This window comes from Talpa europaea (genome assembly GCF_964194135.1).
Source record: "Talpa europaea genome assembly, chromosome: 2".
In the NCBI taxonomy this organism is placed as follows: Eukaryota; Metazoa; Chordata; class Mammalia; order Eulipotyphla; family Talpidae; genus Talpa; species Talpa europaea.
Window position 1 is genome coordinate 109,164,464 of NC_140068.1, and position 25,224 is coordinate 109,189,687.

The 25,224-nt window shown below is 46.9% G+C and overlaps 1 protein-coding gene across 1 annotated transcript in view; it reads right to left on the reverse strand.

Moving 5' to 3' along the window:
* Nucleotides 1–362: 362 nt before the first annotated feature.
* LOC311188230 (class I histocompatibility antigen, Gogo-OKO alpha chain-like) overlaps nt 363–25,224 on the reverse strand; it is a gene marked incomplete at both ends in the record, with an annotated part of 867,329 nt that continues 842,467 nt past the window's right edge. Inside the window, 2 exons of the mRNA XM_084259380.1 lie at nt 363–664; nt 1,177–1,461. Coding sequence (XP_084115506.1) covers nt 363–664; nt 1,177–1,461 — 587 coding nt within the window. The remainder of the gene's footprint in view (nt 665–1,176; nt 1,462–25,224) is intronic.

The following is a 25,224-nucleotide window of genomic DNA, read 5'->3' on the forward strand; positions in this document are numbered from 1 at the left end:
GAGGTGGCCCCAAACCCATCACAAGGACCCCACTTCCAGCTCCTGTTACAGAGGCCAGTCGTCCCTCTCCTAGCTGCAGAGTGGGTGACATGACACCCTGGTCACAGGCAGAAGAGCCCCTCCCTTGCGACCCATAGCCCCGTATCTCACCTGGATTCTCCCCAGCTGATGTCTTCCTGAGCCAAAATTTATAAAGAAGGGCAGCAACGACAGGGACTGTGAAAGCAGCAGCAACAGCGATACCCCAAGACACAGCTGGCCATGGACGCTGATGCACCTGCACGTTTCCTAGAAAAGGTCTTATTTTAACCTGGGCACCCAGAGCCAATGCCTGCTCTCCACCCCCATCCTAGCTCCTGGCCTTACAGGTTCCAACCCCCACAGGTCACCGCAGGCTCACCACAGGTCACAGTGCAATTCCAGTAATGTTCCACAGAGCAGGTGACCCTCTGCTCCTCTCCTTGGGGAACACTTAGGGCCATCCAGGCCCAATAGGTCCCGTTCTCACCACGCGGGACACCCCCAAGCAGCTGGGCATCTGGGCTCAGAGGCTCATCGTCCTGCAGCCAGACCAGTGAGATATTCCAGGGAGAGAAGCCGGATGCCCAGCAGGACACACTGACCACGCCACCCTCCGAGGCAGGGCTGCAGTTCACATTCACAGCTAGGGGCATGGGGAAGAAAGCACAGAGTCAGTGAAACACAAGGCCAAGCCCTGCTCCCCAGTGAGGGAGACTAAGAGACCAAGGCTGCTCCTCCCCACCTCTATCACTGAGCCTGGGCCTTCCCCAGGTGGTTCTGCACCCTGGGGCCCAGCTCCTCAGGCTGGTGGGAGGATGGCCCGGGACCCACATGCTGAAGCTGAGGATTGGGACGCGATGGGTGGGCTCTTGAACGGGGGGACCCGGAGGGACTGACAGGCTGGGAGCTAGCGGAGCTGATGTCCAGCCTGAGGTCATCCCCTCCTTCCTGACCCCCCCGCCCTCCAGCTCAATGCTCTGTAGCTCCCTGGAGTCCGTGCCCTCCCCGCCTCATGTCTTCATCCTGGGGCATAACAGTGCAGGCACCTCACGACACCACACCCCTGAGACCATTCAGGCAGCCCATAGTACTGGAGGGTCCCCTTGAGCAGAGCTGGGAGACGGGCTGGGGGATATGGGGTGCCCAGAGTCTCACCTGTTCTCTTAGTGAAGGCCTTCCAGGATTGCCGATATCTCCGCAGTTTTCCACAAACATCACCACGCACAAGGGCCCAGGAATTCTGGTTTCCAATCCTGTCTGTGTCCCAGGAGTTCTTGACTTCCATAGCCAAGGGCTGAGCCGAGGACTGGGGTGCTTCCCATTCAAGGGTCATCTCGTTATAGAAGAGGAAGGGCTCCCCATTATAGAAGAAGCGCCTGAAGGCCCTGGTGGTGTCTTCCTGGATCTCACAGCCCCGAACCTCCTGGAGGGAACGGGAGCCTACCCCCAACACAGACCCAGCGGTGACTCCCCAGTCCTGTGTCCCCTGCTCCCCCAGGGGAGCAACTCACACCACCCCCGCCCCCACTCTCCCCCCCTCTCACTGTGCTGGCTGAAGAGACATCACCTCTGTGCTGAAATCCACACACCCCCATTCTCAACCCCCCACAGCAAATCTAGTGGAAAGAGTCCCCACCGGCTGCCCTAACTGTCCTGGGAAAGGCCCCCCATGCTTGCCCCTCTTACTGCCACTCTGGCTCTGCTTTTCCCTGATAACTGCCAGCTACGTCCAGAGGCCCCTCCTGTCCTCTATGAACCCACTGGTCACTGTGCCCAGGACGACTCGTGCCAGCAGGCCTGGGGTCTCCGCCCTGTTGTTCCCACCATTGTAGCCCAGGATGAGCTGATTGTCCAAGTATTCCTTGGCAACGAATTGTGAGTACAGAGAGGCATCCTGGGTGAAATCCTCAGTGAGGCAGGTAGGAGCTACCTGAGCATCAGAGTTACCCGAGGCTGCGCGTCCTGAGCCCTGGAGGCCCGGGGGCTGCAGACAGGGCTGTGTTCGTAGGGACAGGAGGAGGATTCGCAGTACAGGACACCAGGCAAGGAGAAGGAAGGAGAGGGCCCAGGGAGGGGCAGGGAGGGCCAGAAGTGGGGAGGGAGAGCACAGGGACGGTACAATGGACCAAGGGGACTGCACCTGAGAGGGGAAATCAGATACCGTACAAAAGTTAATAACTACATAAGAAAGTAAATCTAAGAAAAGGAAGGAGAGGGGTGAGGGTGGATAGGGGATGGAGAGGGGAAACATGGAGTTAGAGGCCATGAGAGGGGGCACCGGGTCCCTAAAAGGACTGCAGGGTCTTGTCAGAGGGCTGGGAGGGGACTGAGGGTATGGGGCAGGGGTCAGAGGTCAGAGCAGCTGTGGTGTGAGGTGGAGAGGGCGACATGAGCCAGGCCTGGCTGTGGTTCCTCAAGGACAGGTTGGGGACATGGATGAACCTGCCCAGGACCTGGGGAGTGGCAGGTGCAGGAACTGGGAGTCAGCCCTGGGCCCAGGAAGAGTTTATATTGGGGAGGGGCGGGGAGCAGAACTTCAATGCCCAGCAGGTGGCCAGGGCACAGGAAGGGAGAGCTGCAGTGTGGGGTGATGCAGGTAGTGATGAGGCCCCTCCACAGAGGGGGGCTGCATCTATCAGGCAGTGGGTGGGTGAAGGCCCTCGGCAGGGAAAGGCTGCCACAAGGTGGCGGATCTGTGGTGTGAGGAGCGAGAGCCCACTGGGGTCAAGGAACCCAAAGGGGTAAAGGCTAGAGGAACAGCATCAAGAGCAGCTCTCAGGTCTGGAAAGGGCGGAGGTTGTAAGAGAAAGGGGCAGCTGGGAGATTGGTGCTGAGGGCAGGACTGGGGAGCAAGAGGAGCAGGGTCTGAGTTGGAGGTGGGAGAGGGTAACTGGGTTAGGGTGCTGACCAGAGAGGAGGGTCTGGGGTGAGGACAGCAGGGGTGGGGAAGGGCCCAGGTGAGAATCCAGGAGCAGGAGCTGCACTGGCTGGAGGTGGGAGCTGAGGCCAGAAGACAGGGCAGGTCTGTGCACAGGGGCTGTGCCTGCAGTCATGGCAAAGATGCAGAGCTCCCAGGTCTCCTGGATGAAGGGGAGGGTGGTGGGACTAGCATGGAGGGAGATACCCGAGGCACAAAGCACCCTCAGAAAGCAGGGCTTAGTAAAATGGGGGGAGGTAGGATCCATCAGGTGAAGGCTCCTGGCAGGGAATGGTGCGAGGGAGGAAGAAAACTAGTGAGGGGGCCTCCCCAGTGACGCAGCAGTTGAGCGCTGGGTGGCGAAGCTGCCCGAAGCCTCTGCGGCGCCGGTTCGATCCCCGGCTGCTCCCCGGCCACTGGAGGAGGGTCCGCATGGCGCGCAGACCTCTCCTGTCGCCCGCTGCTCCCCTCAGCAGTGTACTTCGGTCCTTCTGCCTGCTCTGCTCCCCGCTCTGGCTCTGGTGAATTCTCTCACCCTCCCGCGCTTCTGACTGTACCCAGTGCTTGTATAAATAAATATATAAATCTTTTAAAAAAAGGAAAAAAAAAAGTTGATAATTTCTAAAAAAAAAAAAAGAAAACGAGTGAGGAAGAGAGGAGGGACAGAGAGGAGGGACAGCAGGGAAGGGGGCAGCAGGATGGGGGATAGCTGGAAAGGGGGCAGCTGGGAAGGAGGGGAAACAGAAAGGGAAGGTGGCAGGAAGGTGAGAGTCAGGGAGGGGAGCAGCAGGGAGGGGGCAGCAGGTGAGACCAGAAACGGGGAGGAGGGCAAGAGCTATGGAGTAGGAGGGGTACACATGCAGGACAGAAAAGAACTGAGAGGCTGTCAGGCAACCTGGGCAAAGTCACCAGAGACTAGAAGTGCTGGAATAATGCAGATCTCTGCCTCTGGGGCGTCTGGGAAGCCACTTCTAAAGCTGAATCCCTCAGGCTCCAAACTCAAAGCCGCCAAAGCCCCACAGCCTTTATGATCTCCTCCTCCTCTCCCTCCCCCCTTCCAACCCTCTGGGCAGTGCCCACCTGCAGGCGGGTGTCAGAAGCCCTGGTCTAGTCCATGATCTGACCCTCCCTGCTCTTTCCTTAGTAACCGTCTTTCATCACAGGGGTGTAAGCTAAGAGTGCAGGAGGTGGAGGGAAACTGTTTTCTCCCCCAGCCCCAAGGAGAGCAAAGGGATTAAGGGGAGACCTGAAGGTGGAGAGAGGGGGCCTCATTGGTCCAGGTGGGCAGGATCCTGGGCCAATCCAGGAGGTGGGCGGGGTGCCCTCTGATTCTGGGTGACCCTCTCAAGAGGGGTGTGGCCTTTGTGTGTGTGTGTGTTTGGGGGGGTTCTTGAACCCATCTTACCATCCTACAGCCCCACTAATTAAAACATGAGCCATTCAGGATGAGGAGCTCTGTCATGTCCCCTTTGTCTCCCTGCCGTGCTTTTTATTTTTAGCCTTGAACTCTGCCTGTCTCTGCTGGCCTATAAAGCCCTGTGTATGGAAAAGGCATGTTGCACAGTTTTAACAATTTCTTATTTTTCAGATTCACTTTATCATTACTTACTTGGCCCACCATCATTTCCCCACCCATGAGGGATGGTGTCTCAGGGATTCTTTTCCTTGCCCAAGTCACAAGGGGGAGTGGGAGCTGTACCGTTTCCACCTGATGTTCTGCCCAAGCTTATAAAAACCCACAACCCATGTTACTTGAGGCTCAGTCCTTTCAGAAATAATCCGCTGACCCCTCGGTGTGACTGTTGTCATGTTTGGAGTCAGTGGGTTTGGATGCGGGGTCTTTGGGTTCACTCTGGGAAAGGTGTCACCAGAGCTTCCGTCTCAGCGGCACGCAGCGAGTTTCTCCAGGAGACAGAGATGTTAGTTATATTTAAAGGGCAGGTTTTTAGGGAAAGGGACAGAAGAATAAAGGAAACTTGCTTAGACACAAGCGGGCAGGAAGAGCTGCTAAGCGGCCTGCAGAGTCGCAGGCGGGCGGCCTTGAGGAGAGCGGGCTCCACTGAGGGAGGTCAGTGAGGTGAAGCCCTGGCTTGGCACAGGTCACGGGCAGGCAGGAGGCTGCTGCCTTGCAGAGGAGAGTGGGTGAAAAAAAGCACCTGCAGAGTCACAGGTAGGCAGAGGGAGTGCTGCTCCAAGCCAGTGCAGAGACTGCACTCATAAGAGTCTTCTGTTTTGGGAGGGGCTCACCCCTTGTGAGCCTTCCCTTAGCTGCTGACTTTGGAGAACTATGCAGAATATGAAAGGGACCAAGATTCTACAGTGGGTTCCATTTCCATATCTTTCCCTTTGGATGCGCATCAGGATGCCTGCTTGGATGTTATGCTTTGTAATCTAGGCGTCTAAGTATCCCCTAAGGATTTTAGTTTCTATAACTGTGTTGTCTGTGTGTAAGGATCTCAGTTTCCATAACTGTGTCAATGGCTATGCTATCTCTTCTGCCCCCACCTCCTTGTGTGAGTAGGTTTCTGGTCTCCTGGTGCTTCCTTTCCATTTTTTTTTTCCTATTCTTGTCTTCCATCATGATGAATAAATCTCTCTCCCCCCCCCACCCCGCCCCACCCAGCTTCTTCAGGAAACTGCCATAATAAGGACAGAGGCAGTGGAGAGGGAGAGGGAGCCCAGCCCTGCTAACTCCAAAGGTGACCGTGTCCACCCCACTTCTCAGGACTTCCTAGGGATGGCATTGCCAGGAAACTCTCATTCTTCTTACACTCAACGCCAAAAAGACTTGTAATAATTTAAAATGGAACCTCCCTAGTGCCTAGGGTTTAAGTCTCAGCGCTATCAAGGGCCTGAGTTGATCCCCTCCCCCCAGAAAGCTGACCCACATGGCTCAGCAGATCTCTCCTGTCTGGCCCCCTGCTCCCCTCCGCAGTGTATTTCAGTAGATCCACCTGTTCTGTTCTCCACTCTGTCTCTGGTCCATTCTCTAAAGCTCCTGCACCTTTGACCTACACCCTAGTTCTTCTATGCAAAAATAAAATTTAAAAAAATAATAATTTAAATATGGTCATACTGGAGATGGGCCCATTCTGGAATCTCTGGTCCTTGGGACACAGTGTTTTGGAAAGCAGCAGAGTGCCCTGTGTGTACTTCCATGTTTCATATCAGATGAGGATGATACAATAGCAATGATAATTTTTTTAAATAATAAATTTTATTTTTATATTCCCCATACAATTGCAGCCCCCCCCCATTCTGACCCCAATCCCACCCCTCCCGCCCCCGCCCCCCTAAAAGTGTCTCTGGTTCATAGTTTTTTGTTGAGTTTGATTTTCACTTTCTTATAGTTATTCATTTTCCTGGTCCCTTATTTAAGTTTTCTAGATTCCTGCTATGAGTGAGACCATCCGGTATTTTTCTTTTTCTTTCTGGCTTATTTCGCTGAGCATGATCCCTTCCAGCGCCATCCATGTTGCTGCAAATTGCTTGTGTTTATCTTTTTTGAATGCTGAGTAATATTCCATGGTATATATGTACCACATCTTCTTGATCCAGTCATCTATTTTTGGGCATTTGGGTTGTTTCCAAAGCTTAGCTATTGTAAACAGTGCTGCTATAAACATAGGGGTGCAGGTGTTCTTTGGAATTGATGTTTCTGTGTCCTTTGGGTAAATACCTAGGAGTGGAATTGCTGGATCATATGGAAGCTCTATGTTTAGTAGGTCCAGAAATCTCCACACAGCTCTCCATAGTGGTTGGACCAGTTTGCACTCCCACCAACAGTGCAGAAGAGTTCCTTTTTCTCCACACCCTCGCCAACATTTGTTGTTGCTAGTTTTTTTAATACGTGCCATTCTCACTGGTGTAAGATGGTATCTCATGGTAGTTTTGATTTGCATTTCCCTGATGACAAGTGATGTTGAACATTTTTTCATATGCCTGTTGGCCATTTGCATTTCCTCTTCAGAGAAGTTTCTTTTTAGCTCTTCTGCCCATTTTTTGACTGGATAATTTTCTTTGTTGTTGTTGAGTCTCATCAGCTCTTTGCAGATTTTTGTGATCAGTCCTTTATCATTAGTGTTGGGTGCAAAAATGTTCTCCCAGTTGGTGGGGTTTCTCTTTGTTTTTGTTATTGTCTCTTTTGCTGTGCAGAAGCTCTTTAATTTGATGTAGTCCCAGCTGTTTATCTTTGCCTTCACTATCGCTGCTTTGGGTGATGTGTCTGTAAAGATGTCTTTGATGTGCAAATCACGTAGTGTTTCGCCTATATTTCCTTCTATATATTTTATGGTTTCAGGTCTTATGTCTAGTTCTTTAATCCATTTTGAGTTGATGTTTGTGTATGGTGTGAGGTCGTGGTCAAGCTTCATTCTTTTGCATGTAGTGACCCAGTTTTCCCAGCACCATTTATTGAACAAACTTTCTTTGCTCCAATGCATAGTCTTTGCTCCTTTGTCAAAGATTAGTTGACCATAAATCTGTGGGTTTATTTCTGGATTTTCTATTCGATTCCATTGGTCTGTATGTCTGTTCTTGTTCCAATACCATGCAGTTTTGATGATTATGGCTTTGTAGTATAGTTTGAAGTCTGGGAGTGTGATGCCTCCATTCCCTTCTTTTTTTTTTCAGGAGAGCTTTGGCTATTCGGGGTTTTTTGTGATTCCATATGAATTTCATCAATAATTGTTCTATTTCTTTGAAGAATGACATTGAAATTTTGATTGGAATAGCACTGAATCTGTATATTGCTTTTGGAAGGATGGCCATTTTAATAATGTTTATTCTTCCAATCCATGAGCAGGGGATGTCTTTCCATTTCTTTGTGTCTTCTTCTATTTCTTTTAACAGTGTTTTATAGTTTTCTTTGTATAGGTCCTTTACCTCTTTTGTTAGATTTATTCCCAAATATTTGATTTTTTTTGTTTCAATAAAAAAGGGATGGTTTTTTTGATTTCTTCTTCTTCAGATTTATTGTTTGTGTATAGGAAGGCTACTGACTTTTGTGTGTTGATTTTGTATCCTGCCACTTTACTGAACTGATTGATGAGTTGAATTAGTTTTTCTGTGGATTTTTTGGGGTTCTCTATGTATATTTTCATATCATCTGCAAATAGTGATAGCTTGACTTCTTCTTTTCCTATTTGGATTCCTTGGATGTCTTTCTCTTGTCTTATTGCTCTGGCTAGGACTTCCAGTATTATATTGAAAAGCAGTGGTGAGAGTGGACATCCTTGTCTTGTTCCAGATCTTAATGGAATTGCTTTCAGCTTTTCACCATTGAGAATGATACTGGCTGTTGGCTTGTCATAGATGGCCTTTATGATGTTGAGGTATGTTTCTTGTATCCCAAGAATTTCAAGGGCTTTTATCATGAAGGGGTGTTGCACTTTGTCGAAAGCTTTCTCAGCATCTATTGATATTATCATATGGTTTTTATATTTCTTTTTGTTGATGTGTTGGATAACGTTGATTGATTTTCGGATGTTAAACCATCCTTGTGTCCCTGGAATGAATCCTACTTGGTCGTGGTGAATTATCTTATGTATACATTGTTGGATTCTGATAGCTAAAATTTTATTGAGGATTTTTGCATCAGTGTTCATTAGGGAGATTGGCCTGTAGTTTTCCTTTTTTGTGTTGTCCTTGTTCGGTTTTGGTATTAGTGTAATGTTGGCTTCATAGAACGTGTTTGGTATTGTCCCTTCCTTCTCAATTTTTTGGAAGAGTTTGTGAAGGATAGGCACTAATTCGTCTCTGAATGTTTGGTAGAATTCATTTGTAAATCCATCAGGTCCTGGGCTTTTGTTTTTGGGGAGGTTTTTGATTACCATTTCAATTTCGCTGCTTGTAATTGGTCTGTTTAGGTGTTCTATTTCTTCTTTATCTAGCTTTGGGTGATTGTAGAGTTGTAGGAATTTGTCCATCTCCTCTAGATTGTTAAACTTGTTTCCATATAACTGTTCATAGTAGTTACTGATTATTCTTTTGATTTCTGCTGTGTCCGTTGTGATTTCTCCTCTTTCATTGATGATCCTGTTTATTTGTGCTTTCTCCCTTTTTTCCTTTGTGAGCCTGGCTAGGGGTTTGTCTATTTTATTGATTTTTTCAAAGAACCAGCTCTTGGTTTCATTGATCTTTTGGATTGTTTTTTTAGTTTCAATTTCATTTATTTCTGCTTTGGTTTTTATTATTTCTTTTCTCTACTGGTTTTGGGGTTTTTTTGTTGTTCTTTTTTCTAGATCTTTGAGCTTCGAGATTAGGTTGTTTCTTTGAGTTCTTTCTTGTTTTTTGATGTGAGCTTCTATTGCTATATATTTTCCTCTTATTACTGCTTTTGCTGCATCCCATACATTTAGGATATTGGTGTCCTCCTTGTCGTTCAATTCAAAGAATTTTTTAATTTCTTTTTTGATCTCCTCATTAGTCCAGTGGTCTTCCAGTAGTGTGTTTTTTAATCTCCATGAGGTAGGAAAGTTCCTTGCCTTCTTTTTATGGTTTATTTCTAGTTTGATGCCTTCATGGTCAGAAAAGATGGTTGATATGATTTCAATCTTGGTGTATCTGTTGATGTTTGTCTTGTGCCCCAGTATGTGATCGATCCTGGAGAATGATCCGTGTGCGCTTGAGAAAAATGTGTACTCCGTTTTTTTTGGGGTTTAGTGTTCTATAGATGTCTGTTAAGCCCAATTGCTCTAGGTCCTTATTTAGAGCTTTGGTTTCTTTACTTATTTTTGTCTTGTTGATCTATCCATTGTTGATAGTGGTGTGTTGAAGTCTCCCACTACGTATGTGTTTTCTCTGATGTCTGTTTTCAGAGAGGACAACAGTTGTCTGATATATTTTGGTGCTCCTTCGTTTGGTGAGTATATGTTAATGAGTGTTATTTCTTCTTGAAGTATTGTCCCCTTGATCATAATGTAGTGACCATTGGGGTCTCTTTTTATCTTTTTGAGTTTGAAATCTGTTTTATCTGATATAAGTATAGCTGTTCCTGCTTTCTTTTTTGGTCCATTTGCTTGTAGGATTGTTTTCCATCCTTTAACTTTGAGCCTATTTTTATCTTTTGTAGCTAAATGTGTTTCCTGGAGACAGCAAAAGGTTGGGTTTTGTTTCTTAATCCAGGCTGCAACTCTGTGTCTTTTTATTGAAGAGTTTAGTCCATTTACATTTAGAGTTAATATTGATATGTTAGCATCTGTATTTGCCATTGTGATTGTCTTTCCTTTGATTTTATTTATTTATTCTTTTAATAACTTTTTTTTTTTTGGCCTTCTTTCATTGTTATTCGTCCCTCTGAGGTTCTGGCTTTAGGACTCCTTGTAGTATTTTTTGGAGTGGGGGTTTAGTTGTAATGAAATTCCGGAGTTTCTGTTTGTCTGGGAAGGTCCATATTCTTTCTTCAAAGAGGAAGAAGAGCTTTGCAGGATAGAATATTCTTGGTTGGCATCTGTTTTCTTGGAGTCTGTTGACTATGTCCCTCCACTCTCTCCTTGCCCGTAGTGTTTCTTTGGAGAAGTCTGATGTTAGCCTGATTGGCTTTCCTTTGAATGTTATCTGTTTCTTCCCTCTTGCCAGCTTCATTATTTTTTCCTTGTCCTGGATTCTTGGGAGCTTTACTATTATGTGTCTTGCTGTATTTTTCCTTTCGTCGTGGAAGTTTGGTGTTCTTCTTGCTTCTTGTATATCAATTTTCAGCTCCTTCTTCACATTTGGGAAGTTCTCTTCAATTATCTCTTTGAATATTTTCTCTGTTCCTATATCTCTCTCCTCTCCTTCTGGTATTCCTATAACTCTTATATTTCCTTTCCTCATGGAGTCAGATAGTTCCCAAAGTCTTTCTTCAGTCTTTTTCCTTCGTACTTCTCTTTCCTTTTCTGTTTTGGTTCTTTCTATTTCTGTGTCTTCAAGAGAACTTATTCGTTCTTCCATTTCATCTATTCTGCTTTCATTGCTTTTCCCAGAATTCTTTAGTTCTTCCATTAATTCTTTGATCTCCTGCATTTCTTTTACTTCCCTCTTTAGGGACTCAATTTCATTCTTCTGACCATTGTTTTCCCTCTTTAGGGACTCAATTTCATTCTTCTGATCGTTGATTATTTTTCCCTTATCATTGTTTTCCTTTATGACTTCTGTCAGTTTTTTAATCACGGCAATTTTAAATTCTCTTTCTGGAAGGCTCAGAAGTTCTTCCAAGTTACTGTCGTTGCAATCTGGGGGCTGGTTTTCTTTTTGTGGTGTGCTTTTTCCCTGGGGAGTTGCTAGGTTGCGTGTGGTTCTTCTACTCCCTACTGTCTGTTTTCTAATTTGCCGTATGTGTTGGGACACTGTGTTGTTGGGACTGGCCGGCATCTTGGGTGAGCTTCTCTGCTCCCCTCTGGTTCCTCCAGGAGCCATATGTCAGTTTCAAGCAGTCTTTACTGGAGAAAGGTCCCTGTTCTAAAATGCCGATGTGGGGACACACTCCCCTGTGCGCCTGGTCTGCCCCGGCGGTGGGTTCCTGCTCCCCCTCTGGGCTTGGACTGCAGGCCAGAGGGGGTCTGGCATGGGCGAACTTCCCCCGCTCACCTCTGGCTCCTGAGGAAGCCTTCTTTGCTGAAGAAATGTAGTCTTTACTGAAGAAATGTCCCTGTTCTAAAATGGTGATGTGGGACACACTCCCTGCGCATCCGGTCTCAGGCACACTCTTCTGCGCGCCTGGTCTGCCCCGGCTGTGGGTGCTCGCTCCCCCTGTGGGCTCAGACTACTGGTCGGAAGGGGCCCGGCGTGGGCTAACTCCCCAGCTGGCCACTGGCTCCTCCAGAAGCCTCTGCTGGCTTCAAGTCGCTAGGTGGCGCCAGAGATCTCTCCTAGAGCCCTTGGGGAGCTGATTTTCCACCCCGTGGGACAGGGAACAGAGCGGGAATGGTAGGGTAAACCTCAACGGCTTTGGGGTGCTGTGTCTGCCTTGTGCCCCACCGTTGTGGGGAACCCACACGCCCCTAATTTCGTGCCCCGGGTCTCAGTTCCAAAGCCCTCAGTTCCAGGACTTGGGCTGTAGCCCAGTTCAGTGGCGCGGGAATGGCGCCTTTTGAATCCCGCTCCCGTGCCTGGGCGCCTGGGTCCTGCTCACTCAGTGAGGGCCTCCGCGCGTCTCCCCGCAAGCCTAGGTCGCAGGCGCAGGGACCTGCGCTTGCTTTTCAACCGTACTGCTTTTCCGCGCGATCCCGATTCCGGTCTGCGCCGCTTTTCCGCGCAATCCCGATCCCGATCCGCGTCTGCTTTTCCAGCGCGCCGCTTCTCCGCGCAAGCTTACCGGGCGGCCCGGGGCTGTGTGCTGGTCCTGGCCTCCTCCTGCGGGGCGGGGTCTCTCTTTAATGGCGCCTGGAGCTCACCTCCGCAGCGGATCCTGCAGGATTCTCCACAGCTCCAGTTCACGGGGTGTGGTGGCTGCAATAGTTCCTTTCCACTCACAGTCCCGCTTGCTGCGTAGTTTGTTCTTGTTGGTCGTTTTAGTTTGTTGTTTTCCTCCTCTCTGCCGGTCGGAGAGTGCCGCCTCTGTGGGCGGGGGAGGGGAGCAGGGTTTTGCGCTTTCCTCCCTTCTAGTCCTCTTTTATGGCAACTTTCTTCTTCGGGCAGTTTGCTGGAGTCACCCGTTTATCTTCCGTGTCCCAGTTCTCACTGGGACCTGCCGCTTTTCCTCCCTATTAACTTTTTTTAATGGGAGATCTTACTCGCAGTGTCTCCTCGCCACCATGTTGCTCCGCCCATCCCGCCTTTAGCAATGATAATTTTTAATGCTTTATCCAGGACATTCTCAAGAAACTGGCTTGAATTTTTATTTCTGCAGATAAGTGCTGGTGAAGAATAACTGTTACTGTAGTTGGTGCTATAACCTACATTCTTACTAAGTTTTACCTCAGCAAATGTCAAAATAGTGAAAAGGCCAATGGTATCTAAGTGATGTTTTTAAAATAGTTTTGACTCCTGCATCCGTGAAAGGTTCTGGGTGACTTCAAGGGCTCCACAGACCACACTTTGAGAAATGATTTTCTGAGTGAACCAGGGAGCATCTCCCGAGTGTTCTCTGCCTTTGCCTCCTCTTCACTTCCCAGCATCCCTCTCCCTGGCTGGCTTCTGCCTCCCCAAGCTGCCTCCCCTGCAGATACAATGGAGAGCAGAGAGAGGATCCTGGAGATGTGGAGCTTGCACTGTCAGGAGAGATGGACACTGAGTAAAGGTGACAAAGACACGTGTAAACCCCACCTGAGCCATATGCTGGGAAGAAAAAGTTTGTACCTTATAAAATCAGAGAAGCAAGAGTCTTAACAAGTCCTACAACTATTGTCAATAATATCAAAAGATGTAAAAAATATAAACTAAATTAGTATAAGAAAAAAGATTTTATATAATTGTATATACTCAGAATAAGAGAGAGCTTTTGAAATTATAAATTTGATCATAATAACTCAGCAACAAACTGGAATATTAAAGTCTCACTCCCACTAACTATACAAATGGAAGATACATGACAAGCAGAGAGAAGATCTACAAGAATGAGTCTATGATCAGGCCCAGGCCTGGGAGGCAGGACTGAGGCTGTGGGACAGCGTCTGCACAGGATGAAGCGGGCAGGAGAGCTGGTGTGTGTGATATGTCCACGGAGATTCTGACCCAGGGGGGAAGTTTGAGGGGGATTAATAATGAGCACAACAGGAACTGAGCTAGTGAGGGAACATCTGGATGGTCCTCAGCCATCCACCTCATGATTCAGGAAAATGAGTGCACTTAGAAGCTTGGAAGGACAGGATGGAGGCCACGGCTGCCCCCAGAGTGTGGCCGCATTTACCGCTATGGTATTTTATGAACATTTTCAAGCACATAGAAAAATTGAAATAATAGTGTAGAGCACCCCACCTAGATCCCAGCGTTAGCATTTTCCCACATTTGCTTTAACACACGTCTGCCCGCCAGTCCGTCTCTCTGTCTCCTTACGATGTGTGACCTGGGAAGAATAAGTACCCAGAGTCCCTCTGCAGAACAATGAGAAGCCGAGAGGGACCCACCAGGAAGTTGCAGCCCAGCTCCAAGGCAGTATCGTTTTTACTTTGAATCAAACAGAAAATATATAAAAGATCAAAGCAGTGGGAGGTAAACCGGAAACACACAAGTGTGCGGGGTGGGGGTGGGGGGGGGTGGAGCACACATAACCAGGTGGCTCCAGCCCGGGCTGGGAAATCAGGGAGAGTCAAGGGAAGCGTCAGTGCTTTTGCTGGTCTCACGATAACATCTAGTGCTGTGTCTGCACATGCTCTTTTCAGCATCTATAGATCTTTGTACCAGGACTTTTGCCTTGAGAGGTTCCTTCTCACAAAATTTCCTGTTCATATTCTGAGTGAAAGGCACAGAATAATCAAGCCAAAGACACAGAATAGTTGAGACATAGACTAACCCAGGTCCCACGTCTCCCATCCATCGTATTTTTCTGATGATATTAAAAGTCAGTTGCAGATGTGAGTAAATTTCATTTCTCAACACTTCATCATTCAACTAAATAACTAGAATTCAAATTAGCTTAACATTCATTTCTGTGATAAAATTTATATTTAAAGATTTATTTTATTTATTTCTGCATACAAGAACTGCGGTGCAGGCCAGAGGTGTGGGGTGTGAGCGGATTCACCAGAGACAGAGTCGGGAGCAGAACAGACAGATCTACTGAAATACACTGCTGAGGGGAGCAGCGGGAGAGACGAGAGGTCTGCTGTGCCATATGCATTAGCTCCCTGGCCTGGGATCCATCTCATGCTGCAGTGGCTGGCAATACCTTGATAGCACTTAGACTTTAACCCCTGTGCCATCAGGGAGGCCCAAAATTCATATTTTGAGTAATATGTAAATCTTAAGTTTACTCTTTGATGAGTTCTGTCCCTAATCAAGAACATTATGATATATTTTTTATTTTATTGGATACAAAGGAACACTTAAATATCTTAATGATGTGCCATACTTCACCAAAAGAATTGATCACACCTCCTTCCTGTTTAATTTCTCTCACAGTCCAACCTTAAGCCCCCATGGCCCATCCATTCTAGCCAAGTCCTGTGACCACGGTCCTCCTGGAAGATAGTCTGTGCCTGGTTCGTCCTCAGAGTTATTTTTAATTATGTTCATTACGGTAATTGGTTTACAACACTGAATATGATTTAGGGGTGCAGGTTCAAACCTCTACAAAAGTGTGTGATCACACCACACTCAACACAAACATCAATATATGGTGTATTATTCTTCAACTTTTCAACAAATAAGTTCATCTAACTTCTCCTTTTGCCTTCCCATCCACAAAACCATTGGTCATGCAGGAAGAATAGCATATTGTATACATGTATGTATATATATACATACAAAATATTTTTAAGTTTTATCAAAAATATGTATGTACAGGCAATTGCTAAAGCATAATTTTGTTAGAGCATATGATGACCATTTTTCTAGCAAAACAATCTTCCAGGGATAGAAAGGAAAACAAGAAAACAATAATTTACTTTATAATTTACCTTTATCAAGTCATCCAGAGCACATCAATTCCTTTATGTGAATACTACTTTAAAATTACATAATAAGGGCCTCCCTGGTGGCCCACAGGTTGAGCACAGAGCTGTGAAGCTGTCCACAACCTCAGCAAATGCTGGTTAGACTCCTGGCCTGCCAGGGAGCTAACCCACTTGGCGCAGCAGACCTCTCCTGTCTCGCCAGCTGCTCCCCTCAGAAGTGCCTCCGGTCTGTCTGTCTGTCCTGCTCCCTGCTCTGTCTCTGTGAATCCGCTCACCCTCCCATGACTCTGGCCTGTACCCCAGCTCTTGTATAAATAAAATAAATCTTTTTAAAAAATTACATAACAAGTTATTGACAGAAAACATACCAGTCAGAAACCTTATAACCTTAATTTTCACAAAATCATCAACTTCCCTAAGTTTTTTGAGAACATGAAATAAAGACCATTTCAAGTAACACAGCCCTAAACAACATGTGTGTGTGTAAAGAACAAGAATTGGGGCAATCAGCTGTCCGCTTCCTACTCCCCAGGTTTCATCTGAAATAACTCTCACTAGTTTAGTTCAGATTTGTATCATGTTGTCTGGGGGCAAAGTGCCTCCTTGGCCTAAGCAGAGGACAATATCGCAATACTTCAATAGCCCTCACTGAGAATGTAAATGGGTGTCTAGCTCTGTAAGCCCTGAACACCTCCGGGTGCCCAGTGACCCCTGTGCTGGGTGGTTTAACACCATTGTTCTTCCTTTTATTTTTTTTTAAAGATTTATTTATTTATACATACAATAACTGGGGTACAGTCCAGTGTTGTGGAGGGGGGTGAGAGGATTCACCAGAGACAGAGTGGGGAACAGAACAGGCAGACTGACTGAAATACACTGCTGAGGGGAGCAGCAGGCAAGTCAGGAGAGGTCTGCTGCGCTATGTGGCTAGCTCCCTGCCTGGGCACCTAGCTTGTGCTGCAGTGGCTGTGGCGAGCTTCAAAAGTTGTGTCTTTTTTTAAAAAAAAAATATTTATTTATTTATTTATTTATTTATACAAGAACCAGGGTACAGACCAGATGTGCAGGAGGGTGAGAGGATTCACCAGAGACAGAGCGGGGAACACTTGTTCCAGCCAGGATGGAACCAGCACTGCCACTGTGGACAGACACTGCTCAGACTGCCTGAGCCACCAGGGGAGGCCCCATAGGTTGTGTCTTAACCCCTTGCGCTACCAGGGAGGCCCACATCAGTGTTCTTCTGAGATCAAGTCTGTGCTTTGATCTCCCTGAAGCTTCCAGAACAGAAACCGGGTTTACTTTGTCTCCAGATTCTTTCTCAGGCTTGAGAAGATGCTCCCTGCTTTCCTGAGCCTCCCTGTCCAGGACCCCACAGCTCTTCATACTGGACAGGATGGTCTCTGCCCACGTCCCTGCTCCCTCCCCGCTCTCCCTCCTGTGTAGCCCTTCTCCTCTGGGCTGAGATGCTGGCCCTGCCTGTGGAAGGTTGACAATGAGTGGTCATCTCCAATCTTGAGGCCTCATTCCGGTCAACACTTTGCTGTTTCACATTGTAAATAACAGCTGACAGTGTCTTTTACTCCCTCCAGTCTGAAAGTGTTTCCCTCCTCTGTCTTCTGGGAGGTATTATCAGTTTGTTTAAATGATATCAAAGTTTTAACAATGATATTAAATAATAAGATGTTCTGGAAAAAAAACTACAAACACTATATTTTGAGTTAATGAAAATGATAATGTATTATTTTTCATTACAGAGGACATGGATTATGAAAGAAAAGTCAATTCACTAAAAATGAGACATAAAACTCAAAAACAAAGAAAATGTTATTACATGGGGTTTATTTTATTTTATTTTTATTTATTTATTTATTTTTTTTAATAGAGGCATGTTTTATTTATTTATTTATTTTATTTGTTTGTTTGTTTTGTTTATACATGCACTGGGGTACAGTCAGAAGCGCGGGAGGGTGAGAGAATTCACCAGAGCCAGAGCGGGGAGCAGAGCAGGCAGAAGGACTGAAGTACACTGCTGAGGGGAGCAGCGGGTGGCAGGAGAGGTCTGCGCGCCATGCGGGACCCTCCTCCAGTGGCCGGGGAGCAGCCGGGGATAGAACTGGCGCAGCAGAGGCCGCGGGCAGCTTCGCAACCCAGTGCTCAACCGCTGCGCCACCGGGGAGGCCCTACATGGGGTTTAGAGACACAAAAGTAGCAGTCAGAGAATCAATTGAATGGAGTTGAGCAGGTTGTCTCTGAGATTCGGGAACTGGGTCATGGAAGATGGGGACCTGTGTCTTCCTAACAAGCCTTGTGGAGGGACCATTCATTACAACTCTGTGAGTGTGTGTGTGGGTGTGTGTATAGTATAGTCTAGATAGTCACATATGTGTATATATTTGAAAAACTAAAAAGACGGCCCAGCAGCCGAGAGCAAGGACTCTCAGGAATTGTTCTCTAAGGAGTAGCATAGAAATGGGGTTTTGTTTAAAGACACAGGATCAGGTTGTAGATTTTTGCGGGAGGAGATTGTTTGGTTGCCTTAGGAATTTTTTTCTTTCAGTGGGAGATATTACTGCATGTTTTTATAGAGAGAAGAATGAGCCACAAGAGAGTGGAATATGATGATTGTAGGAGCAGGAAGGGCCACTGAGCAGGTTTTCTATGATGCGTAAAGGAGAGTCCTGGAGCCCTTGGTGGGTTTCTCAGGCTTTTATTGAGCTTTACATGTATTACAGCAACCAGGTACAGGCAGGCAGGGGTGCTGGGGGGGCCAGGAGGCCGGCAGGCCTCCAAGTCCCCAGCAAATCTTCACTCTGGGCTTCTCTGGCTTCTCTTCTGGCTTTCTTTCTCCCCTTCTCTCTCCTGCTTCTGCTTCTCCGGGTGACTATCTCAATACCCCTTCCAAGGCCCACAGAAGTAAACAAGACAGTTTGCAACAATGTAACAACTACAGGTACCCCCATCAGCAGGGCAAACCTAATGGTGGGAGAGCAGAAAAGCCTGAAAACCATTTAGCAAGCCATTTACCCTACAGTGGACCAGGGGACAGAGAGGTCTCACTGCGCCCAAGCTGAGGTGAGGACTTAGACATGAGGGGACCTTCTCCCATCATCTGGTGAGGGCAGAGGATCAGGTGCAGGCACAGGGGTGATGGTGCCGTTCTCACCTGAGTGCTTCATATTTTATGAAAGAAAAACGAAAGTATTAATCAGCTAGACTGGAGAGTGGGTGGAGCTGAGGGACTGAGGAGGAGGGTGGAGTGGGAAAGAGCCCTCTCAGGAGGGGTGGGAGTGAGCTGACCTGGGCAATGGCATCTAGAGGTGGCAGGACTGAGGCCAGTGGGCTCTGTGCTTATCAAATGAGAGAGAGAGAGAGAGAGAGAGACTGACTCAGGCAGCAGCAACGGGATCTACAACAGACAAGAAAAGAATGAAACAAAATCTCTGGCAAGTGTGAGGACTACAGTGACTTTTACTTTCCCATTTGTAACATTTCATATTTTTTAACAAGGAATGTACATTATAGCACATAAGTTCTACATTATGCATATATACATCTAACCAGAATAAAGCAGGTCTTCCTAAATTTTGAAAGGGAAAGCTGGTTTTGGCCATCAGGCTCAGCGCAGAGCTGAAGGGCTGGGCTTCCTGTCTGCTCTGGCTTCCTGTCTGCTTCCTTCTTCCTCTTAGCCCTTCCTCCCCTCCTCAGGATGCTGCTCTCTGTGGGGCCCACGCAGCGTCTCCCCTTTCTCTTCTGGGGGTAGCCATTTATTACAGTGTAAATCCTGATGCTTTTAAGAAGATGGCATCTTTAGCTATTCTCAGTGGGAAGGTGTATCCAGCCAGCCAGCCCAAATTTGTCAGATGGACATTCTAAGGCAAAATATTTCAACGAAAAGATGGCGGGTCCTAGAGTGGGGGTTCAGAGCCTGAGAACATGTGACTGAGACTGATTGGCCAAGTGTTTCATAGTGTCAGGGATTCTCGTGTAATTTTTTTTTATAATAAATTACTTTGATAATTAATATTCATGCACAGACAAGAGAATTTATTTTTTTAAAGATTTTTTTTTATTTATACAAGAACTAGGGTACAGGCCAGATGTGCGGGAAGGTGAGAGGATTCACCAGAGACAGAACGGGGAACAGCGTGCAAGAGGGGAGAGGTCTGCTCGCCATGTGGGTTGCTCCTAGGCCGGCAGAGATCAAACCGGCACTGCAGATCTGCGCTTCAGAGCGCTGCGCACAACCGCCTGCGCCACCAGGGAGGTCCCCAGACAAGAGAATTTAAAAGCAACTCAAGAATATACAAAAATAATGAGTCACATCATCTTCCAGTCACCCAAGTCCTCTCTACTCTGAAGCCACTGCAGCTTATACTGGATGTCAGTGTTAGGTCTGTAAAAAAGCTCAGGCCACCAGTTGGGAGAAAACCTTTGAAAATTACATAACTGGAAAAAGACATGTTTTACAGCATGCATGGAAGCCTTAGAATTCAACAATGAGGGGGCCTCCGTGGTGGCACAGGCGGTTGAGCACTGCACTGTGAAACTGTCTGCAGCCTCTGCAGCTCGGGTTCCGGCCAGGCCCGCTGGCAAGGGTCCCACATGGCTGGGCAGACCTGTCCTGTCTTGCCCGCTACTCCCCTCAGCAGTGTATATCGTCAGTCTGCCTGTTCTGTTCCCCGCTCTGGCTCTGGTGAATCTTCTCACCCTCCGGTGCATCTGGCCTTTACCCCAGTTCTTGTATAAATAAATAAATCTTAAAAAAAAAAAAAAAAAGAATTCAACAATGAGGAAACAAATAACTTTCAAAAACTTAGCAAAACTCTAAACAGACACCAAGGCAGCTACAGTGGTGGCAAATATGTGAAAAGATACTTGACATCATGTCTTTAGGGAAATGCCAAAGAAAACAACAAGCAGATACTATTACACACCTGTTGGATGGTCTAGATCCCAAAAGTAGCACTTCAGTCCCTTTATCCACATGGAATAGAATCCTAGACCCCCTGTGGATGCCTGAAACACTGATAGCACCAAATCAGGTACTTAATAAGATTTCCTCATGCACAAAGGATAAAGATGAATTCATAAATTAGGCAGAATGAGAGATTAATTTCAACTAATAAAATATGGCAGTTAAAACAAATTTTTGTAATAATTTGTTATAATAATATATAATAATATTATATATGTTATATACAGTAATATATAATAACAGTAATAATGCTTTGGTACATACCTTACAAAAGTTTTGGACCCCACTTGATTGAGTGAAACTGAAACCTTGGAAAGTGAAACGTCAGATAATGGGGGACAGTGTCCACCAGGTGCTGACCAGAATGTGGAGCAACAGGAACCCCCATTCACTGCTGGCAGGAATAGAAAATAGCGCAGTCACTATGGAAGAGATTTGGCAGTTTCTCACAAAGCTAAATACACACTTACCCTAAAACCTGCCGCTCACTTTCTTAGCTATTTCCCCAACTCATTAGAAAACTTACATTTACACAAAACCTACACACAGTGTCTAGAGGACAACACCCCTTAACCGTGGGCTCCGCGTGGTCATTCCTTCCAGAGGCTACAGTGCTGAGCGCAGACACAGAAAAGAAAGAATCTCCAGGAAGGAAGTGGAGACCTGACCTCAGCCAGGGGGGAAGGTGACATCACCAGTGAGGAGCAGGTGCAGGTGACTCTCCAGGGCTCTGTGCTGAGAAGGGCCCTTCATGTGGTGGTCTCTTCCCCATCCCCAACCACCACAGTCAACCAACCTCAAATTCGGGCCCTCCTACAATACAACTGAGCAGTGCTCCCCTAATTGTCAAGACCATCAAAACCAAGGAGAGCCTGAGAGACTGACTCAGCCAGAGGAGCCTCAGGGGACATGACTGGGACTAAATGTGATATCAGGGTGGGAGCCTGGGACAGAAAAAAAAGAAAAACCATGACGTTCAAATAAAACATGGATTTAGTAATAACGTATCACCATTGCTTCATTGGCTGCACAAATAAAAGAGTGATATAAGATGTTAACAACTGGGGACATAAGTGTGGAAAACACAAGAACTCTGTACTGAAATTAAATTTCCATAAAATACAAACTTTTTGAAAAATGATGTCTACTTAAAAAATAGCACCCAGCAATGTAGACTGGTCCAGTCCCTAGTGTTGTCTTTTCACAAAATATTAAAAGTGACATAGCATACACTCCAGCATTTCCACCTTTTGGTTTTTCATACAAAAAATGCAAAAACACTTATGTGAGGGGATATGTGCTCTCCTGTGTGAATTGCAGCGCTGTTTACAAGAGCCAAGTTATGGATCCACCCGAAGAGCACCCAAGTAGATGAGTGGACCAGGAAGGTGGATCTGTACACAAGGGAATCCTCCTTAGTGACCAAAAGAGACAGAAGCTTGTCATCTGCAGCAGTGTGGGTGGGCTGGAGGGGATTATGCTAAGTGAGGTAAGTCAGAAGGAAAAGACAAGTACTAGATGGTGTCACTCATGTGTGGGCTATAGAGAAACAAAACAAAGGGTCAGATAATACCAAGCAGATCACACACCCTAGATATAAGACTAGATCAGAGACTATTAGTGGGAGAGGAGGAGGGATTTGGACAAAGTGGAAAGGGAGCAGAATGGACTACAGTGAAGGACTGTGGGAACTCTGCTGTTAGGTGTGGTCACAACTCCCTAGGCAGGAGATCCTACACCTCTAAAACACAGTGCTGTAAACCAATGTTAGCTCAATAAAATAACTTTAAAATCAAAACTAAATAAATAAAATGTAATTACAAATCAAAGGGCTTAAAAAAAATAGGAACAGGGAGTGGAGGAGATAAACATCTGCTTTACAGTCTCCAGGGTGTTGTCATCAAGGGGCTGCAGAGAGAGGCTGTGGGGAGAGAAGATGGCACCTCAGACACAGGGCAGCTCCAGAGCTCCTCTCCTCTCCTCCACTCCCCACACCCCAGCCTGGTGCCAGGGCTGCTCACAGGGCATCTCACCCCCTCCCCCCAGGGATGCTCAGCCCCAGCTCACCCTCTCAGCCTGAGTCACACACACCCAGCCTCTCCCCAGGACTGCGCCGCAGCACCCTGGTGTGGCCATGGGGTGAGGACAGAGGCCCAGAGCCCTTAGGTCTCCCCAGGATCTCCCTGGGTTCCCAGCAGGAATGAATTGTGTGTAAATGTTATCCCTTATCCAGTCTCACATTCTATGTTTCCTAAATAGCACAGACAGAGAGGGCTCCTGTCCATCAGTAACCATACTCTTTGGTTCAGGCAGGAGCACATCCCAGGACATTACAGCTGGTTCCCAGGATCAGGGTGAGCCCCATAAGTGAAGCAGGTGTCCTCAGTCTCTGGGATGAGATCTTGACCCCAGAGTCCCTGTCACTTGTTCCTGTTGCTGATTTCAAGGATGAAGGCTCCTCCTCCTGGGCATCAACTCTGAATGATACAGGGCAGCAAGGGACACCAAAACTGGCCAAGGACACTGCCCCAATAATTTACTGGTCACTGCCTGAATTCTTCACCAGAATGCACAACTGCAAATGTATTCAGGTTCAGAGAACAACAATAATGGGATTTATTTAACAAACCAGGGAAAAACAAGTTACTGTGGCCAGAAATGACCGTTTACCTCACCTGAAGCAGTGTTCAGTGTTTTAAAATGCTGAACACAAATGGTCCCAAGATGGCCTCTTCCACCACTGAGGGCCATGAGTCATGAGGCAGCCAAACTATAGGCCGGGATCCAACTCACAAAGACAACAGAAGACACAACAGGAAATGCTCCTAGAGCTGCCGCGATACCGCAGCGCAGCACCAGACAAGCAACACTCAAAGCAGCAGCTGCTGCAGCCAAATGACCGGACAAATGGCCACTCACAGCTCAGAGAGGCGCCCAGCTCTGGGCCTTCGCCTTCCCTGCCAGGCTGTAACAGCACAAAACCTGGAACAGTTTCAGTCGCTTGGTTACTTGCAAAGCCTCTGAGCTTTTCCTCTCTTTAGACTTGGCTGCTGGAGGTCTCTCCACATCCTTCAGAGGCCCACAACAGCCTTCTGGAAGATCTGCATGGTGGGGGCAGAAATCGCTGACTGTGGAATCACTGAAGATCCAAAAATGCTGAAATCCCAAACACTGAACCTGGGGGCTGCTTCTGCAGTTCCTTATATTTCTCTCTTTTTAAATTTAATTGATTTATTTGATTTTTTTAATTAAATTTTTTCTTATATTGTTGTAGTCCCCATAGTTCTCCCACCACTGTGTCACCTGTGAACCATCACCATATTCCTCCCCTTCACCCCCCTCCCTGCTGTTTGCCTCATTTCTGTGGTCAGCTTGCTAGTTTCGACTTTTTTTTAATTAATTAATCAATTTATTTATTTATATTTCACATCATTGTTCATTTTAAAAAATGTACCTTTGTTTCCCTCAGGTATAGTCTCCATATAATTTCCTCCAATGCACCCATGCACCATCACCACAGTCCCCTGTTCTCCCTGCCTCCACTGATCCCTCTCCTTCCCCTTCCCCCCAGGATGTCTCTGGTTTATAATTGTCTGTTTTTGTTGTGGTTTTTATTGTTATTATCCCCCCACCATGTCTTATTTGGTTCCCCTATATTCCTCCTATAAGCAAAAACATCTAATATTATTCTTTTTCCTTGTTGTGAATGGCATGAGTTTATCTTTTTTGGCATGAGTTTATCTATTTCTTTTTGATCGCTGAATAGTATTCCATTGTGTTTATGTACCACATCTTCTTGATCCACTCATCTATTTTTGGGCAATTGGGTTGTGTCCACAGCTTAGCTATTGTAATAAGTGCTTCAATAAACATAGGTGTGCATGTATTCCTTTGAATTAATATTTTTGTGTCCTTTGTGTAGATCCCTAGGAGTGGAATTATGGTAGTTTTGTAGAGTGCAGGGTCCTTGTGTTCACCCTGGGAAAGGTGTCACCAGAGCTCCTGTTTCAACAGCACGGGGTGAGTTTCCCAGGCAAGTTTCTCCATGAGACAACGACATTAGTTATATTTAAAGGGCAGGTTTATTAGGGAAAGGGAAAGAGACAAGTTTGCTGAGAGAGGCCTGCATGGTTGCAGGCGGGTGGCCTTGGGAAAGCGGCCTCCGCTGAGGGAGATCAATGAGAAGGCCCAGCATGTACAGGTCACGGGCAGGCAGGAGGCTGCTGCCCTGCAGAGGGAGAGAGTTGGTGAAAAGAGGCACCTGCAGAGTCACAGGTGGGCAGAGGGAGTGCTGCCCCAGCCTGTGCAGAGACTGCACTGATATAGTCCTCTTCTCTTTGGGAGGGGTCACTCCTCCGTGGAGTGGTCTGTTTGTTGCTGATTTGGGATAACTAGGCAAAACCAGGAAGGGACCAGAGATTCCAGGGTTGGCCCAACCTCATATCTTTACCTTCAGGTCTGTGCTCCATTCCCTGTAGCAGCTGATCCTACTTGAGTCTTATGCCTTGTGATAAGGCCCTGGTGCCTGAGGGTCACGACCTCTACAGCTGGATTAATAGTCATGTTATTTCCCTCTACCCCCACCTCCTTGTGTGAATCAGGTTTTGGTCTTGGGGCACCTCCTTTCCAGTGTTTCTATTCTTGTCCTCCATCAGAATTGCTGGGTCATATGGTATCTCCATTTTTAGTAGGCTGAGGAACCTCCAGACAGCTTTCCATAGTGGTTGCGTAACAGGGTGGTCCCCAGGAAAGGGGGAGATTCCAGGTTCCCACCCCAT